At 53.3% G+C, this 13,891-nt stretch overlaps 4 protein-coding genes across 4 annotated transcripts; all 4 read right to left on the reverse strand.

Annotated features, from left to right (window-relative positions):
- Window positions 1–1,151: 1,151 nt before the first annotated feature.
- GUITHDRAFT_155884 (hypothetical protein) lies at window positions 1,152–2,155 on the reverse strand (the record flags this gene model as incomplete). The annotated part of the gene is made up of 5 exons (XM_005820847.1): window positions 1,834–2,155; window positions 1,754–1,785; window positions 1,581–1,693; window positions 1,430–1,529; window positions 1,152–1,376 (listed from the first exon to the last, which is right to left on the reverse strand). Coding segments are annotated over exons 1-5 (521 nt in total), but the record flags the coding sequence as incomplete, so codon positions are not given.
- Window positions 2,156–2,389: 234 nt separating this feature from the next.
- Window positions 2,390–3,261, reverse strand: GUITHDRAFT_155886 (hypothetical protein). The gene is made up of 3 exons (XM_005820848.1): window positions 2,990–3,261; window positions 2,725–2,915; window positions 2,390–2,674 (listed from the first exon to the last, which is right to left on the reverse strand). The coding sequence occupies exons 1-2, from the start codon at window positions 3,225–3,227 to the stop codon at window positions 2,911–2,913; spliced, it is 243 nt and encodes an 80-aa protein (XP_005820905.1). The 5' UTR covers window positions 3,228–3,261; the 3' UTR covers window positions 2,390–2,674; window positions 2,725–2,910.
- Window positions 3,262–8,210: 4,949 nt separating this feature from the next.
- On the reverse strand, window positions 8,211–9,169 carry GUITHDRAFT_155889 (hypothetical protein). Its single transcript, XM_005820849.1, has 2 exons — window positions 8,312–9,169; window positions 8,211–8,229 (listed from the first exon to the last, which is right to left on the reverse strand). The coding sequence occupies exon 1, from the start codon at window positions 9,147–9,149 to the stop codon at window positions 8,601–8,603; it is 549 nt and encodes a 182-aa protein (XP_005820906.1). The 5' UTR covers window positions 9,150–9,169; the 3' UTR covers window positions 8,211–8,229; window positions 8,312–8,600.
- A 1,951-nt stretch (window positions 9,170–11,120) lies between these two features.
- On the reverse strand, window positions 11,121–13,686 carry GUITHDRAFT_119855 (hypothetical protein; the record flags this gene model as incomplete). The annotated part of the gene is made up of 4 exons (XM_005820850.1): window positions 11,121–11,222; window positions 11,403–11,479; window positions 11,533–12,585; window positions 12,666–13,686. The coding sequence occupies 4 exons, from the start codon at window positions 13,684–13,686 to the stop codon at window positions 11,121–11,123; spliced, it is 2,253 nt and encodes a 750-aa protein (XP_005820907.1).
- Between the last annotated feature and the right edge of the window lie 205 nt (window positions 13,687–13,891).

Consider the following 13,891-nt stretch of genomic DNA (forward strand, 5'->3'; position numbering starts at 1 on the left):
CAAATTTCTGATCCTTTAGGTACCTTACCGACTAGCATGAAGCCGTCAGGGGTTTCTTTCCTGGAGCAAGTTTGGTTCCATCCGATCATGATTGTTCCGGACTCGCATGCGGCGTGGCTGAGGTATTGCTCCTGTTGGTCGATCCATATTATTTCACGTCGAACCTCGTCGTCCTGCAAGCTGTCTGTTGCGGCCTGGATTGTCGGGTGATAGAGGGTGGGCCAGTTGCTGAACTGTTTTGTTTCAGCGAGCATCCCCAAGTGTTCTAGAAATTCGTACGACAGCGGAAGGCCTTGTTGTCTATCTCGAATTTCAGCCATGGCGGTGGTTAGATGTTCCCACCAAGCTTGCGAGTTGAGTAAGCTGTTGTGTTTTTTGCTGATATGCTTAGCAATTTGCAGTAGGATCTCTGTCTTCTCTGGGTTCTTGGCGCCATCTTCATCTTCTTTCCTCGCAAATGGCGCCGAGCGAAGGGAAGGTTCGGCTTCTTTGATGTCTTGTTCTTGGCCCGTGTGACTTCTGGGCCGGTCCATGATTGCTATGTCGCCCTTGATTTTGAAACTTTCCTTACCTTTTAGGATAAGGTGTTCCTGTTGATCCAGATTGCCTAGTAATTTAGCCATGAGGGATCTTGTGTTTGCATGAGCTGGGTGTGGCCTTCTCTCTTCTGCTGCTTCCCGATGCTTTTTGGATGTCTCCTCCCGGTCCTCCTCTGATTGCGGGTGTGACTTTCGTTTTCGGGTTGTAGCACTATCCTGCGTGGCAACCTCTCGTCTTCTCCTCTTTGTTCCTGATGCTCTGTTGACGCTGCTTACCCAGATGACATTTTCTTGTAGCAATTGCATTACGATCCCCTCCGCCTCCTCGCGTTGCCTTGGGAAAGGCCAGAGCTTCCTTGGCAAATGCAGTTCTTCGTCCGCGATAGGTCGTACATTGCGTAGCAAGGAGAATTGGAGTTTCGGGAGTTGCCTCCATAAGGCTTGGAAGTTCGTCCAGCCCTGTGGTCTGTTACAGTCGTTCAAGTTTGCCACCATATCCTCCATCCTATGAAGGAGGGAGATGCTTCCAGGTAGGTGACCTGCTTCTATATGGGCCCAGCTGATCCTCGTGTTTAGTTTTTCCGCCAGCCAGACTGCTAAAGCTTCGGGTCCCCGCACCACATCCCGCTCCATAGTTCGAAAATTCATTTCTCTTTGGAGCTCGAGCATTGTTTGACACCCCCATTTTACGCACGAGTTTCTGAGTTTAGATATCAGTCTATCTTGGATGTCTCCACCATGCTTACTATTCACTTCTCGTTCGATGTATCGTAACGCTGCTCTTCCTAGGATTGGGGCAGGATGAGGGACCTGCAGCCCTCCATTCTCTGTTGGCAGGTAGAATATACCATTCCCTGTACTTTTGCTTAGGCCTAACGCTTTTTTAAAAGCTCGTATCCACAGTTGATCTAATTCTTGTAGGTCTCGCCAAGTCCATCCAGTCATGACTGCGGAGTAGCGAAAGACGTTGAGAATTCCAACTTTCACCAGGTAAAATTTTTGCGCAGGAGTATAACTCGACGAGCTGATATTGTTGATCAGTTCTTTGGTTTTTTCAAAGACGTATGCTCGTTCTCCCCAAGTGAAAGGGCAGCCCTTTATTCTTCGTCTTTCTTCCTTCCACAGAGAGATGCGATAGCCGAGATATTTGAACGGTTTAGTAGCCGGTAGGGCTTCGACAGGTTCCCCCATGACCGTTATTTTGTTCGCACCAGGAACCTCTCCCTTGCGAGCATAGTCGAAGCTGGTTATCTCTGATTTCTTATTGTTGATTTGCAGTCCTGACCATTTGCAGAAGGAATCCACCACTGCTACCAACTCTCGCATTTCTTTCATCGTGTGTGCGATGAGTACCATGTCATCGGCGAAGGACAGGTTGTTTGTTGTTCCTGTGCTGCACTTGTCCAATTGCCTAGAGAGGATGCATAGCACCAAGTTGGCCAGTTGTGGGCTACTTGCTCCACCTTGTGGCAGCCCGATCATTAGAGGTATTTTCCCTGTGTTGAACTCGTTTGTTTGTATTTGCAGTTCGACTCCACTGTTGCAGGCTATCACAGTTCTAATGTCTTCAGGATGGAAGCCTAGGCTGTTCATTGCCTGCTCGACCACCTCGATCGCCACATTGTTAAAGAAGTTCGCAAAGTCCAGGTACAAGAGAATGAGGGACGTTTTGGCCTCTTCTGCTTCTTCTACGATCGAGATCAGTCGATGAGCCTGCCGACTTGTGCTTCTGCCTGGACGGAACCCCTCCTGGAAGTTTGTGAGGACGTTATTTGCTTCTACTGTCTTACTCAGACGATGCGCCAGGATTGCCTGAACCAGCCGAGTAAGCGTTGACATGACGCATATAGGCCGCATGTTTTCGAGAATGTGACAGAATTGATTTTTTGGCAGGAGGCGTACTCTCGCTGTCTTGTTGAGAACCTCAGCTTTGCCTTCTAGGGCTGCATTGACTAACTTACCAACTTCCTCTCGGCATGCTGGTGGCAGCGCCCGCAGCACTTCGTTCGAAATGAGGTCAAGTCCTGCAGCCTTTCGTCTCGGCGCCGAGGCGAGCCAGACATCAATCTCTCCCGGTGCCAGGGGTCTGGTGATTTCCTGTTGTTGTCTCCTTGAAAGCTGCACCCCCTCAGGCGGTGTGATCCGTCTTGGGGCCACGGTTGTGAACGACTTACATTTTGTGCAGTACGGGGTAATCCCTCCCCCTCCGATGGTCTCGTCGCTTGAGTCAGCCAAGGGGAGCATACATCCGATGTTTGAGCATTTTGAGCAGGTCCCTTGTTTCGTGCATGCGTTGACGCTGAAGAAGAATCGTGTATGGTCCGCGTCCTCTAGCTCTCTAACCTTCTGCATTGGGAGATGATCCGTGAGATCACGGTATCCTGCTATCTCCCATGTTGTTTTATCCGATTCTTCTAGTGCTACAATTGCTTTCGTGATTGTGTTTGCAGGTAGCAGTGATAGAAAGATCCAGTCATCTGTCCCCTCTCGCTCGATCCCAATCATCAGTTGCTGGTTTGCACTCCAAAATGCTCTAACGCCCCTCGTGTCTTCGCTAGATAGGGTTGCTTCGATTTGGTTGATGAGCTCGTCGGCATTGTCGACTATCTTGCCGAGCAGTCGAAGAGCCAAGCCTTTGTGGCAACGAAGGGAGTTAGGGTGTTTTTTCTTGATGTCTTGACTTATCATCGGTTCTTTGGGAATGAAATCATTCTTGCGTCCCATTGCATTCTGGGATTCACGGCTGCCTACCGTGCCTAGCCGTGTTTGCTGCTGTTGGCAGATCTCTTGGAAAACTTCGTTGTTTTGTTCTTCACATATCGTTCTGAACCTCTCGATCTTAGTTCGCAATTCTCTTTGTAATGTAGCTTCCGTAGGTACACCAGTCGCTGGGCTTTGCTGTGATGCTTCCCTAAGTTTAGTCCGCAAGTTGCGGATCGATCTCTTCAAATCCATTTGTTCTTTGTTCGAATGTCGCCTCCCTCCCTTTCTGATTTTTACCTCCTTTAGTGGTAGAGAGTTGGCGAGCATCTCACAAATGTTACATTCTTGCGCCTTAGCTCGCATGTCTCGTATGTTTGCATCTAGTTGTTGCGCCCATTCGATCTTCTTCTCCTCCCACGAATCGCGATCCAGCACCCATCTGCTTTTAGGGGTTTCCCCCTTCTTCTGTCGTGAATTCATCTGATGCACTTCTACTCGTGGGATTAGCTGCGTCTCCTCGGACGTGAACTTGGTGTGTACTTGCACCACCAGGGCTCTGTGATCAACTGCTCCCCCTATCACACAGCCGTCGACCGTCCACGATTGAAGGGAGATGTTTGGAAAGTTGTCCTCGTCACTTGGGGGGTGAATAGCGAGAACTGCGTCGAGTTTGGCTTCTATCAGTTCTTGTTTGTACCATGTTGAGAAGGTAAATGTTGTCCCAGTCTCGCTGATCTGTTCATATGAGAGTGTACGGTGTGCGGAAAGGTCTGCCAGGAATTTCTCGAATCTCTCATCTGCTTTTGCGGTGATAGATGAGGGGGAATATCCTCTCCGCATTGGTGTTGTTGTGTTGGTTCTTGCTGCATTAAAGTCTCCGGCTATGATGTGTGTCTCTCTCGTTCCCAGAGCGAGGTGTAGCAGCTCTGCCCACAGTTCCCCTTGCTCTCGAATCGCATTTTCCGCAGGTACCTGATGGAGGTTTGTGACTAAGAAAGAATTTTTCCCTGTTCCGACTTTGATCGAAAACACTCGGTTTCGATATTTCTTTTCTTTGTTGCACGCCTGGTGAGCGGCAGGGGAGGGTGACGGCGACAGGGCCGCATGTACCAGCGTTACCAACCTCAGGTCTCCTTTCCCCTTCTTCGCATTGATCTTTGCAGGCCCCAGGAAGATTCTGTAGCAGGCCCAGTTCTCCTTGATCATCTTCCTTAATTTGTTCTCGTCGCGGGCCGAGACCCTTACCTCTTGTAGTAGCACAACCCCAGGTTGGAAGGACTGGATTAAGTATGCGAGGATGTGCTTGAGAACAAAGTGATTGCAACCATTCACATTTTGTGAGATGAGGAAACCTGGGTCTGAGCTTTTTCGATGCATCTGCGCCCAATCATTGCCCCTTTGCTCCTCCTGCCTTTCCCCCCTCCGCTCCTTCCCTCTCTGGGAGGTTTTCTCTCCTGATTGTGCATTCTCCTCCATTTCCTCACCCAGATGTCTTGGTTGGGGCTTCGTGGGGGTCGCTTGCCGCTGGATTGCGATCGGCTGTACCTCCTCCTCAAGCTTTGTCGTCGAGGTCATCAGCCGCTGGATTACCTCCTCCTCAAGCTTTGTCGTCGAGGTCATCAGCCGCTGGATTGCGTGTGGCTGTACCTCCTCCTCAAGCTTTGTCGTCGAGGTCATCAGCCGCTGGATTGCGTTCGGCTGTACCTCCTCCTCCGGCTTTGTCGTCGATGTCGAGTTCTCTTGCACCCTCGCCTCCTTCGGCAGAGATCGCAGAATTACCTGGGCCGTTTCCTCCATCTTCTCCAGATGGGTGAGAGCTTCGATCAGTTGTGTTCTGGTTTGCATCAGCCATTCTTGCGGAGGTCTTAGTCTTGTCCTCGTTTCCATCGTTGCTAGCCAGTCTTGATTTGTCTCGCAGAGCAGTAGGGTGTGAAGGATAGCGAACACTCCGCAGTTGAAGTTATCTTCCTGTTGGAAGGCTGAGCACCACTTTACCTGCCATGGGGCGTTGGTCTGATCGTCAAAGATGTGTTCGATCACTCCGATTGTCAGCTCAGCCATTTCTCTTGCTCCGTGCTCCCCCGTTGTTGCAAGATTCCTCGCTCCCTCGATCCCTCGTGGGTCCCTCGTTGTGCTCGTTCTGTCCTCGCAGAGAGGGTCCAATATGTACGCGCATCGCCGATCATATCTTAATGCAATTAGAATCCAGTGGTTGCTGTGGATGATAGTTGGGAACAGGAAGGTGTGTTGCTCATCTCTCAAACTGCTGAGGTGAAATCTGTTCCCGACTCTCAAGCGGGACGCCTCGTCTCGCAGACTGGATATTACCCTTGGCAAGAAGATGATGTTCCGCGTTTGCTGGTCCTCACGAGCTCTCCCTTTGCGTACCATATGTATTGCTCTTCCTCCTTGAAGAGCCTTGCTCATCTCATTGAGAGTAACTTCGATCATGTTCTCGCATAAAAATCCGCTTACTCCTCGATTGTTCAGGGCAGTGATGCCAAATTCCTTGTCGCCTCGTTTGTCTGACCATGGGATCTCCTCGATCCAATCAAAAAAATACAATGTTCTATCTACATGTTGCGTTTCCTTTGAAACCGTTTCCCTCTCCCCCCCTTGCCTACTCCCGGCACTCCCCCCTTCCTCCTCCCTTCCTCCTCCTGTCATGATTCGGTTTTAGAGTTGAGAGGCAACCTCTCCCTCTTGGTTGCCACTCTCCTCTTCCATCTCCAGTCCCATCTCCTCCTCTGCCTTGCTCAAGAGAAACTCAATTTCGTCTCCCGAGCCTACGCTGCCTTGGTAGGTTAGCGTGGCTGTGAGAACTAATTTATTCAGGGCAAGAAACAACAAGTCAGTTCGAAATTCTTTTTGTTGTTTCTCCCCTCCTCTCCCTGTTGCTTTTGCAAAGGCTCCCTGGCGTCTTCTTGATGCTACCGTCTCCCACGCATGCTGCTCGCTTACTCTTGCAATCTTACTCTTCAAAACTTGCATGTCGTCGTCCTGGGTTGCCGAGGATGATTCCGCCCATTCCTTCAGCGTCGGAAAACATGCATTTCCAGGAGATGACAAGCTGTCGTACAGGCCGACTATGGCTCCATCGAGCCTGAGTTTGCAAGCTTGGTTTTCTGCACTCTGTCCCTGGTTGACAGTCTCCTCCAGAACTTTGTAGATGTCTTCGAGGACCACGTTTGCCTCTGGTTCTGGGATGTTGATCTCATTCTCGATCCGTTCGAGATCTACCTGTGCCCACAGAGGCTCTGTAGGGGGTTCTGTAGCGATCGCTTCCCAGATGTTGGCACTGCCTGGCTCTAGGAGAAGAAGTTTCCCTGCCCTGTCCCATGGCGCAAAGGACCTGAGGATGTCAATCGCCGTTTCTTTTTCTGAGAAGCTGAGCACTAGATGTTCACCGTTCCAGCTGTTGGTCTCGACATCTTCTTTCGAGGAGATCTTGACGATGTGCTCAGCCGCTGACTCCTTCCAGCTCGCCACGATCCGTCTCAGTCCTCGAATTGTCATGCCCATAGAGAGATCCTCCCCGTCGCAGATCTGTTCAGCTTCCTCTCTGGTGAACCTTCCCTTCTGTGCTTTACTCTTGACCAGTACCTCATAGGTCACTCTTCGTGGTACTGCTCCTAGCGCGTCGGGCAAGAAGTCCAACCTAATTGGATGCTGTCTCGTTACCCTGGTGATTGCACTAACCTGAGTAGTGAACCATTTGAGGATCTTTTCATCTTCCGACATCAGTCCGAGGTGTATGCCTCCTCCATTCCTGTCGTCTCCCTCAAACATCCGTAGCGTGGTGCTCAGGACGTCCGTCGAAGAGCATCTCGCAATCCAATCGATCTCTCTTCCTTGTCGTATCTCGTCCACTCCGGCTGCTGCGAAAGTGCGTTTGTTGGGCTGACCTTGAGGTCTCCTCTTCGTCTTGACCTCTAGCTGCATGCCCGCTTCCGGCTGCACCTCCAACACAGCTATTCCTTGTTGCAGCAGGTGTTGACGATAGATCTCCGTAATCCCAGCTGAGTTCATGCCATTCATCTTGAGGAGGTGAGAGAACTCAGCTAGGGCCCCCGCCTTGCCAGAGTGCTTATCCTTCTGTGGCCTTATCTTGAAGGAGCAAGGATGCTTCGAATGCGCGTTCACCGCGCGGATCATCTTTCCGTCGATCCTGAAGTTCGTCTGTCCTTTCCACAGCAGTTCTGCTGCGTCGTTCAATTGGAGTGTTGCCACGACTGGGATTTCATCCACTGTCGGAATCAAATCTTTCTTGATCGGGGCTCTCCACGAGATGCATTTCTTGCCCTGCTCCTCGTGCACCAAGAGTCCTTGATCCTTCAACTTCTCACACAGTACCTCAACTTGTTTTATGTACTGGGTAGGAACTCCGAGGATAGCCATGGTAATCAGTTTACCACTCTCGGGGGACGCTCCTGAAGCATCGATGCAGGCACTCTTGTCTAGTACCTCCTGTTTGTCTGCGTTCCATGCAGAGACATACCACGACTGTCCTTCTTCCCCCCATTCTTTGATGGCATCCTCCTGGCTCCTGACTTCAGCATGTTTGCAGGTCTGTCGAATGGCTTCGGCTAAGGCGTTCATCGAGACTTCCTTGGACTGCAAGGCTCTGCCTGTCCTGCTCTGAGGGTACTGCCTGACGAAGTGTTCCAATCTTCGGATCAGCTCTCCTAGCGAAGGTGCTGAAGGTGTCGTGTCCTTGTTTAGGAACTGGGAAACTCGGACACGAGCAATCTGTTTCCTTTCCTCTTTGGATAGATACCACATGATCAAACAACCGTTTCTGCACAGAAAAATATCCTGTTCAGCACCCTAGCTCGCAGGGATCCCCTCAAACTGCAGGGGAGGAGAGCATGTCTGTTACTCCAGCGGCCTCTGTTACTCCAGCGGCCTCTGTTACTCCAGCGGCCTCCTAAACCCTAAACCCTAAACCCTAAACCCTAAACCCTAAACGAGTTTATTAGAATGCTAGGAAGGATCTCAAGGTTTGGTATCACCTTGCCTTTTCTAGTCTAACAGGGATCTCGTGACCTGGCAGTTCGGCCCGACTTGGCACCCTGCTTCTGAGGCGTCTTTCTACTCTCTACTTCTGCTGTCTTCTCTTGGCTTCCTCAGCCTCAGTCAGGAGAGTTGCCTCTCCTCACCTTGGCCTTCGGTCGCCACCTACTCTACCTCCATTCAGCTTCCTCAGCCTCAGTCAGAAGAGTTGCCTCTCCTCACCTTGGCCTTCGGTCGCCACCTACTCCTCCTCCATTCAGCTTCCTCAGCTTCAGTCAGAAGAGTTGCCTCTTCTCACCTTGGCCTTCGGTCGCCTCCACCTTCTCTACTTACCTTGAGCTCAGCTCAAGCTCGGTACGGGCTCGCCCCGTCTTCTTCCTCGCCCTCGCCTTGCTCTTCCTCCATGTCTTCCTCTTCTTCGCCATCTTCCCTCATCTCCACCCGCAGTCGGTCCTTCTTGTCCACCTTCAGCGAGCAGGCCAGCACATGCATCTCTGCGAATTTACTCAGTGCTATGAACAGGAAGCTAAGAGATCGACGCTCTATGTCGTCGCTCTCCGCCTCCTGCTCAAGCTCAGCAGCTGCCGTTGCCCGTGGCGAGAACGCGCTGCCCCTCCTTGCCTTCTTGCTCTCTCCTTGCACGCGAGTCCAGCGCTTGCTCTGCAGCCACTTCCCCAGCTTCTCCTTGAGAACGTTGCGCCCAACTCCCTGCTCCTCTGGCATCTTCGCCCACTCTCCCAGCGACATGAACTCCAGGCTCCCCGGAGAGTAGAAGGTGTCGTGGAGGTTGCCAACGGCCTTGTCCAGGACCAGCTTGATCGGCTCGCTCGTCCCCGCCTCGTTCAAAGAAGCTGCATCTTCGATGACTGCTGACAGCTCGCTGACGAGCTGCATGTCCTCTTGGCTTGACGGAGATGCTGCCTCCATTGTGATCCTCTCCAGGTCTGTAAACTCCAGCCACTCTCCCTCGCTCTCCTCCTGTCGCTGCGCTGCGTCGCTGGTGCCCCGCTGACCAGCCGCCTCAGAGTCAGGCTCCTTGTCGAAGCCGACTGCTTCGAGCTTGGTTGCTGCGCCTTCGAGATAGAAGGGCAGCTCCTTCATCATGCATCGAGCATCCTCCGTGGAGCCGAGGAGGATGCATAGCTTGGACCCGTTCCAGGACTTGGTGTTCAAATCCTCCTCCATGTCGATGCCTTCAACGTTGATCTCGAGCCTGTTAGCGATCTCCAACAAGACTCTCTTGACTCTTGCGATGGACGTGTTGCCGCCGTTGCACAGCCCCTCCATCTCCTTCCTCGTGAAGCGACCAGATGCCGCCGTCGACTTGATGATGATCTTGATCTCCTTGCCGTCCTTGCCGCCTGCCTTCTTCTGCATCCTTGATGCCTTCTTCAACTTATTTCTGGACACAAAGCGATCGGCTGTCAACTCGACTGCGAGCGCCTCTCTGATCTTCGGGTCCTCGCTGAACAGAGTCAGGTGTACTCCCTCCATCGCTTCGCTCTCTCGGAAAGCTCGAAATGCTGTATCATTCGCCTCTGGGCAGCTCGAGGAGACGATCCACTCCACCTCCCTCTGTCTCCAGATGACGTTGGCCCCTACAGCGATGAAGCCTTTCTGACCTAAGCCTTTGTGGACTTGCTGTCCTGGCGCCCCAGCGACCAGCATGCCTGCCAGCGGCTGGAGTTGGACCGCTGCAAGGGACTGGCGCAGCAGCTGATAGCGATAGACGGCAGCTATCTCAGCCGTTGTCATGCCGCCCAAGGTTAGCAGGTGAGTCAGCTCTGCCAAGCTGCCCCCTTTGCCCCAGGGTCCTCTCTTGGCTCGAATCTTGAAAGATCGATCGTGCACGATGCTCACATGTACAGCTGTGAACTTGCGACCATCGATCGCGAAGTCCTCTCTTCCCTGCCAGAGCTTCTCCGCTTGTGCATTGCGGAGGAAGGAAACAGTCACCGGGATCTCCTCAGCACTCGCTATCTCGGGTCTATACGGAGCCTTCCACATGATTGCTTTACTCTCTTGCACTGAGTCTACGATCAGTCCGATCTCTTCAAATTTCTTCTTCAGCTTTTCTTCATGGTTGACATACACCGAGGAGATGCCCAGGAGAGTCATGGAGATGAAGGAAGTCACCTCGTTGCCTGCTGAGGCGGTGTATGTCTCGACCTTCTCCTTCTTGGCTTCTTCAATCTGCTGCATAAACCACTCTCTGGATGCGTCACTCCATCCATTCATCGCTTCTTGCAGAAACTCACGTCGTGCCTGCTGACATGTCGAGCGGATGGCTTCTGCGATAGCGTCGGGGGTGCATCCCTCCACAGCCTTGCAAGCCTGGGCTGTCCTGCTGTTCGGATAACGCTTCGCGAAGCTCTTCACCCTCTCGACGAGATCAGCTTCGAGGACAGAGGCATCCACAAGTCCGCTCTGCGTGTATTGGCATGATCTCCGATACAGCAGGTTGCGAACATTTTCATCATACTGAAGAACCATACTTAGAAAGCTATTTGAAGTATACAAACCTCTTGCTTGCAGCTTCCTTGGCGCCCTGGCGGCTTCCCCTACACCTGACGAGGAGCCATGGTGCCGAAAATAACGGCGCCTCTAAACCCTAAACCCTAAACCCTAAACCCTAAACCCTAAACCCTAAACCCTAAACCCTAAACCCTAAACCCTAGTAGTAGTAGTAGTAGTTGAGTTTATTAGAATGCTAGGTAGGTTGCATGGCTTGTTATCACCTTGCTCTATTCTAGTCTAACAGGGATCTCGTGACCTGGCAGTTCGGCCCGACTTGGCTGGCCCTTATGGCAGCCGTGCTTCTGCTCTGCTCCCTCCTCTGATATACTTCAGTGGTCTTCCCCGGCCTCAGCCAGTGGAGTTTCCTCCGCCTGCCTTGGCCTGGGTCGTCCGTGCTTTCAACTTGTGTTGCTTCCTCGGCTCCGACACACCTTGGCGGTCTCGGCCGGCCTTCGGCCAGTGAGTGAATGAGGGATAAGGTGGTAGGTGGAATGCGTATGGGTCCCTGGGACTCACGTCCCTTCCCCCGGGCCTCGGTCCGGACCGGGCCCGAGAGCCCAGCCGGCCTCCGCCCGGCCTCCTCCTCCCCGGCCCCCCTCCCCCCTCCCCCACCGGCTTACCTGCCCTTACCTTCGTTGCTTGCCCCATGTCCACCTCATTTATTTCTTCCTCCTTCCCCCCCTGGGGCCCACAGCTCCGCTCCGCCTCTTGTTCACCTCTAAGACTTGACTCGAGCCTCAAGCGCGCGAGGGGCCTGCACCGGCCTCCTCCTCCACGCCCTCGCCCTCCTCAGCCTCCATGTCCACTTCCTCCCTCATCATCAGCCGCAGTCGGTCTTGCTTGTCGACCTTGCCCGTGCAGCTCAACCCATGGTGCTCAGCAAATTTACTGATCGCAAGAAACAAGAGGCTTACAGATCGACTCTCGATGTCATCGCTCTCAGCCTCCTGCTCGAGCGCATCAGTCGCTGCTGCCCTTGGAGAGAAGGCGCTGCCCCTCCTCGCTGCCTTGTTCCCTTGCACCCGTGTCCAGCGCTGCTCGCCGAGGTATGCTCTGAGCTTTTCCTTCAACATGTTTCGCTTCGATCCCAGCGTCGGCGTGGCTGCCCAAGCTCCGAGCGTCATGAACTCCACGTTGCCCGGCGAGCAGAAGGTGTCATGCAGCTTGCCAACACTCTTGTCTAGCTCCAGCGAGATCGGCTTGCCAGCTAGCAGCTCCTCCTCTGATGTCTCCAAGAGCATCGTCGAGAGGTCGAGCAAGACCTGTTGGTCGACTGGCCCTGACGGCGACGCTGCTTCCATGGTGATCCTGTCGATGTCGCTGAGCTCCAGCCATCCAGCGCCTTGCTGCTGCCCTTGGGGCTCTTGGGCTTGCTCCTCGCTGCTCAGGCTCCTCTCCTCCTCATGCTGAGGCCCGTTGAGCTTGAACCCCACCGCTTCGAGCTTGACTTCCAGGATCCCTTCCAAGTAGAAGGGCATGTCTTCCATCAAGCGTCGAGCCTCTGCCTTGGTCGCCAGGGAGAGAGCTATCAGGCTCCCATCCCAGCTGAGCGTGTCACGATCCTCCTCGACCTCGACGCTGACCAGCGTCACGCCTATCCTTCTTGCTAACTCCAACATGGCTCGCTTGACTCTCGTGATCGATGTGTTACCTCCTCCGCACAGCGCTTCCATCTCCTTCCTCGAGAAGCGGCCTGTGCTCATGCTTGACCTCGACTTGATCTGTACTCTGAAGCTGCTGCGCCCCGCATGATCTCTCTCGCGGAGTGCCCTCCTTTGCTTAGCGATCTTTCCCCTAGGAACGAAGGTGTCGGCTAAACAGTGTCCACAGTGTGAGCTCGACTGCAAACGTCTCTCTGAGCTTGGCGTCGTCGCTGATGAGAGTGAGATGTACCCCCTCCATCGCCTCGCTGAAGGCTCTCTCTGAACGAGGCCAAGGTCTGCTCGCAACTTGCCGTCGAAGGCGAGCTGAGCACCCACTCCAGCTCTTTTTGCTGGAGAGTGCCAGTACTTGCCCCAACAGCAACATACGTCTTCGGGCTCGGCCCCTTGCGACCTCTCTGCCCAGGACCCTGCACGAGCATGCCCGCAAGTGGTTGTACCTCTGCGGTTGCAAGAGATTGCGAGAGCAGCTGAAATCGATATATCTGAGCTATGTCGGCCGTCGACATTCCTCCAAGAGCTAAGAGCTGTGATAGCTCGGCAAGGCTCCCTCCCTTGCCCCAAGGTCCTCGCTTGGCTCGAAGCTTGAAGGACCGGTCATGTGCAATGCTCACCTCTGTGGCTCTGAACGATCTGCCGTCTATGCAGTATTCTCTCCTGCCTTCCCATAGCTCCATGGCTGCTTCATTCCGAAGGAAGGAGACGGTGACTGAGATGTCGTCTGCTCGTGCTATCTCAGGTCTGTAAGGTGCTTTCCACATGATGGCCTTGTCGACTCCATCGACTGAGTCTACCATGAGACCCAGTTCCATAAGCTTCGATTTCAACTTTTCTTCTTGTCGAACATACATCGAGGAGATGCCCAGGAGAGTCATGGAGATGAAGGAGGTCCCCTCGGTGCCTTCTGTGCCGATGTATGTCTCGACATTCTGCTTCTTGGCCTCCTCCATCTGTTGAATAAACCATGCTCTCGACTCTGAGCTCCATTCCCTCAGAGAGTCTTCAAACAGGTCGCGTCTCGCCTGCCGACATGTCGAGCGGATGGCTTCTGCGATAGCGTCGGGGGTGCATCCCCCCTCAGCTCTGCAAGCATGAGCTGTCCTACTACCAGGATACCGCTTCGCGAAGTTCTTCACCCTCTCGACGAGGTCGGCGGCCTCTTCGACGTGGCCTCCAGAGCGCTCGCCCTGCGTGTATTGGCATGATCTCCGATACAGCAGGTTGCGAACGCTCTCATCATACTGTAGTACCATGCTTAGAAAGCTGTTTGAACTATACGAACCTCTTGCTCGCAGCTTCCTCCGGTCCCCTTGCGCTCTCCCTACGCGCCGCAGAGCAGCATGCCTCTCCAGGGGCCCCCTAAACCCTAAACCCTAAACCCTAAACCCTAAACCCTAAACCCTAAACCCTAAACCCTAAACCCTATTATTATTAGAATGTTGCTCGGCCTCGTTGTGG

Source organism: Guillardia theta, assembly GCF_000315625.1.
Source record: "Guillardia theta CCMP2712 unplaced genomic scaffold GUITHscaffold_161, whole genome shotgun sequence".
In the NCBI taxonomy this organism is placed as follows: Eukaryota; class Cryptophyceae; order Pyrenomonadales; family Geminigeraceae; genus Guillardia; species Guillardia theta.

Coding starts and splice junctions, on each gene's coding strand:
- GUITHDRAFT_155886 (XM_005820848.1), bottom strand. CDS start 3,227: ATGATAAGTCAAGACATCAAGAAAAAACACCCTAACTCCCTTCGTTGC.
- GUITHDRAFT_155889 (XM_005820849.1), bottom strand. CDS start 9,149: ATGCAGCTCGTCAGCGAGCTGTCAGCAGTCATCGAAGATGCAGCTTCT.